The sequence below is a fragment of the Lipotes vexillifer genome, unplaced genomic scaffold, assembly GCF_000442215.2.
Source record: "Lipotes vexillifer unplaced genomic scaffold, Lipotes_vexillifer_v1.1 scaffold1262, whole genome shotgun sequence".
In the NCBI taxonomy this organism is placed as follows: Eukaryota; Metazoa; Chordata; class Mammalia; order Artiodactyla; family Lipotidae; genus Lipotes; species Lipotes vexillifer.
This window is the reverse complement of record NW_006775022.1, coordinates 654,087-658,407: the sequence shown is the minus strand read 5'-3', so window position 1 is coordinate 658,407 and position 4,321 is coordinate 654,087. Positions and strand designations below refer to the sequence as shown.

The 4,321-nt window shown below is 51.0% G+C and overlaps 1 protein-coding gene across 1 annotated transcript in view; it reads right to left on the bottom strand.

The window, feature by feature from the left end:
* Positions 1 to 1,707: 1,707 nt before the first annotated feature.
* UROS (uroporphyrinogen III synthase) overlaps positions 1,708 to 4,321 on the bottom strand; it is a 34,156-nt gene continuing 31,542 nt past the window's right edge. The window contains exon 11 of the mRNA XM_007449632.1: positions 1,708 to 1,883. Coding sequence (XP_007449694.1) covers positions 1,749 to 1,883 — 135 coding nt within the window. The 3' untranslated portion in view covers positions 1,708 to 1,748. The remainder of the gene's footprint in view (positions 1,884 to 4,321) is intronic.

Here is a 4,321-nt window from a genome sequence, read left to right as displayed (position 1 = left end):
TCCACCCCAGGTCAGGCCAGATTCCCTCTGCTTCCTGCGCCAGCCACACCTCTGGTCTCAGAAGGGCTCTGAGGCCACGGCACTGGCTTCAATCCTTGAGAATAATGGAAAGAAAAGGAAACAATTACAAAGGAAAGGAAAACTATGTTCATTGCACTTAGTAAAGTAACAAAGCAGACTCCCGTGGTTCAGCATTATTAAAAGGATTTTTATACATAGCTTTATAATTTTCAGTTCTGCTCATAATGCTAAAGGTTTGTGCTTGCAACTCTGCCTTAGCCAAAAGTACAGAAACCACTTTCTATAGCAACTTGACCTTGTCCTGACCCCCAAGCACGTGATCAGGGGACCCGCTCACCCAGTCTGGGCATCATCGACCCCAAAGGACAGTCTTTTATGGGAACCCAGCAGGCTGGGCCCTGGGCCCTGGGACCCTTTGCTGCAGTGCTTGCACCTGGACAAATGTCTCCTTGAGCAACAAAATACAAAGAAACTATAAGGGACTAAAAATAACGGCGTGCATGTGCCATTGGGGCAAATTCTGGGCAACAAGATACAAAAAGACCCCCCCAAAACCCAACTGCCACTTCTGAAGAGCCGGGAGCAAAAACAGGGTACTGCACATGCCCCCTGCACTCAGCACCACCAAAGTGGTGGGCAGACCACCTAAGGCAGCCCTGCAGCCCGACCCCTGACACACCCCTCCCCTGCCCCCATGTCAGGAACAGACGGCCGCCCCCCCGAGCTAATGTCCATCTGACGTGAGGTGGTATATGAACGTCACCGGTCCTGGTCTACATGCTGAGTCCACAAACCCCTTCTAAATTCATCCTGGTTCTGTCACTCACTAGCTGTCACTTAACTTCTTGAGTCCTCTCTTCTTCAGCAGAGAAATGGGAATACGAGTGACATCTACTCCCGAGGGCTGTAACGGGTATGGATGTCAGAGAGGCAAAGCCCCTGCACGGGGCTGGAGTCGCTCAATAGAAAACGCCTTCCAACAGGACCCGCCATGTGCGGGGAGCACAGGGATCTTTCCTACCACAAGCTCACGTGATTGACAGGCAGACACGGGTTTCATTCAACCCAGCTCAGAAACCAGGCCAAGCTTATAAAAATGGGAATAAAGTTCGGGGACGGATTCCCGAAACCTCCCTGCAGGCCCTGCATCTGCACGGGAGCCCCTCGAAGTAAATCAGCCTCCCCAGCCTCTGGGAAGCCCGGCTGACTGATTCCGTTTTTCTGTCTCTGAAGGAAAGAAAGCCTCCTCTGTATTCGAATTACAGTTGTCCACAAAGCAGGAATTTCGAGGTCCTTCTGTAAGATGAATAAAACTCCTTCACACACAGCAAACTTTATTATTCATACCAGGTTTGTCAGTTCTCAGAACGTGGGCGCCAAACACAGCTTTGCACTGAAACCACAGACAGCAAGTAACAAGGCACAGTCAGTAGGAGTGGCCAGTGCACTTTATTTGATCCTTCTGCTGCCACAGGAGCCGCGTGCGCTGGGTGGGGGTCCGCGCTGGACTCCATGAAGGGACATCAGGCGCACGTGGGCCTGACCCGGCCCCGGGTCCTGGCCCAGCCTCGGTGTTGGCGGGGGCTCCCCCGGGCGCGAGGCAGAAGTGTGAGGGGGCGGTTTCCCAGGAGCCCCTGCCCGATGCCCGGCTCCACCGGGACGCGGTAGCACCTGGCCCTGGGCCCACAGGGGCAGCTCCGCCCAGGGAGGGCGCTGGGGCCTCTGACTCAGCATCCATGGGACTGGAGCGCCGTCCTGATGCCCGCGGCCAGGGCTTGCGGCGTGGGGCTCTCTGCAGTGCAGCTCACAGGCAGGCCCTGCGCGGCCAGGGCGTGGGCGGTGGTGGGCCCAATGGCCACGAACTGCAGGGAGAAGACAGAGGGGCCTCAGTGCACCCGCAGGGGGCGATGGGAGCAGGACCTGTTGCCTCCTGTCTGTTAGGACATCGCTCCTCACGTGAGAGCTTATAAACGAGATGACACCTCCTGATGTGAACCCAGCTCTACCGCCTGCAGAAATCCTCCGTCTCTTTACAGCCTCACTGTCGGCCTGAGCAAGCTCTCGCTAGCCCTGCGGCCCGGGCTTGGTGCGGGCCGGCGGGGGGGTGGGGGGCAGGGTGGCGGGCAGGAGAGGCCTGGAATCAATCAGCGCCTGCCACGGGCGGGGCCGGGTGGAGCACCGAACAAAGTCTGAAAGGGGCTCTGCGTGCAGCATGGGGCAGTGGCTGGGCCCTAGGAAAGCAGAGCGGTCAGGACCAGGGCCCGGAGCCACAGGGTCGGGTTCACATCGCAGCTCCACAGGACAGTGGCCTCAGCAAGTGACCTACCCTCTCTGGGCCTCCGTCCCCTCCTCCGTGAAGCAGAAAGGTATAAGAGGTTCCCTCATCAGGCTGCTCTGAGGATTAGATGAGCAATGCGTGTAACCACCTGCATGGCCCCGTGCCTGGCACAGACAAATGCCCAGTGACCATCAGTGGCTGCTACCTGTAGGACGCGTGTGGGAATGAGAGGAAGGAGGCTGCTGTCTCACAGAAGCTTGGGCTCCTGTAGCTCCCACGCTCCCCCGCATGAAGCAGCCACCCCTCAAGAAACTCCCTGAGGAAAAAAAATGAAGCTGGACCCCTACCTCACATCATAAACAAAAATTAACTCCAAATGGATCAAAGACCTAAATGTAAGAGCTAAAACCATAAAACTAGAAGAAAACACAGGAGTGAATCTTCAATGACCCTGCATTAGGCAATGTTTTCTTAGATACATGATGAAAAGCACAAATAATAAAATAAAAACTAGATAAAGAAAACTTTTGTGCTTCAAAGAACACCGTTAAAAAAGTGAAAAGACAACTCACAGAATGGGAGAACGTTTCTGCAAATCACATATCTGATAAGGGACTTGTATCTGGAAAAAAGAACTCTTACAACTGAACAAAAAGGCAACCTAGTTAAAAAGTGACAAGGATGTGAGTAGACATTTCTCTAAAGAAGATATAAAAATGGCCAACAGCACATGAAAAGATGCTCAACATCACTAGCCATTAGGGGAATCCAAACCAAATCCACAACAAGAGGGCTTCCCTGGTGGCGCAGTGGTTGAGAGTCCGCCTGCCGATGCAGGGGACACGGGTTCGTGCCCCGGTCCGGGAAGATCCCACATGTCGCGGAGCGGCTGGGCCCGTGAGCCATGGCCGCTGAGCCTGCGCGTCCGGAGCCTGTGCTCCGCAACGGGAGAGGCCACAACAGTGAGAGGCCCGCGTACAGCAAAACAAACAAACAAACAAACAAAAAACCACAACAAGAAACTAGTTCTGGCATATTCATAGAATGGACTGTTACCTGGCAATACAGAGGAAGAAAGTACTGACACATGACGATATGGGTAAACCCTGAAACCATTATGCCAAGTGAAAGAAGCCAGTCTCAAAAGGCTATATACAGTACGATTCCATTTATATGAAAAGTCCAGAATAGGTAGATCTGCAGAGACAGAGATTGGATTAGTGGTTGCTAGGGGGTGACTCTAATGGATATGCGGTTTCTTTCGTGGCTCTGAAATGTTCTGCACCGAGAGGGTGATGGTGGCACGCCTCTGTGAATTTACTAAAAACCACTGAATTGTACACTTTAAAAGGGTACATATGTAATTCATAAAAAGTGAGTTTTATCGTATGTGAATTATATCTCAATAAAGCTATTTTTTAGGGAATTCCCTGGTGGTCCAGTGGTTAGGACTCTGCGCTCCCACTGCTGAGGGCCCAGGTTCGCCCCCTGGTTAGGGAACTAAAATCCCACAAAGCCTGCGGCACGGCCAAAAAAAAAAAAAGGCTGTTTTTTAAAAAAAGAAACATTAAAGAAGAAAGAAAGGTGGTCTTTTCTCCATTGTATATTCTTGCCTCCTTTATCAAAGATAAGGTGACCATATGTTCGTGGGTTTATCTCTGGGTTTTCTATCCTGTTCCATTGATCGATAGTTCTTTTTTTGTGCCAGTACCATTCTCTCTTGATTACTGTAGCTTGGGGGAAAACTGGACAGCTACATGTAAAAGAATGAAATTAGAACACTCCCTAACACCATACACAAATATAAACTCAAAATGGATTAAAGACCTAAATTTAAGACCAGACACTATAAAACTCTTAGAGGAAAACATCGGCAGAACACTCTATGACATAAATCACAGCAAGATCCTTTTTGACCCACCTCCTAGAGTAATGGAAATAAAAACAAAAATAAACAAATGGGACCTAATGAAATTTAAAAGCTTTTGCACAGCAAAGGAAACCATAAACAAGACATAAAGA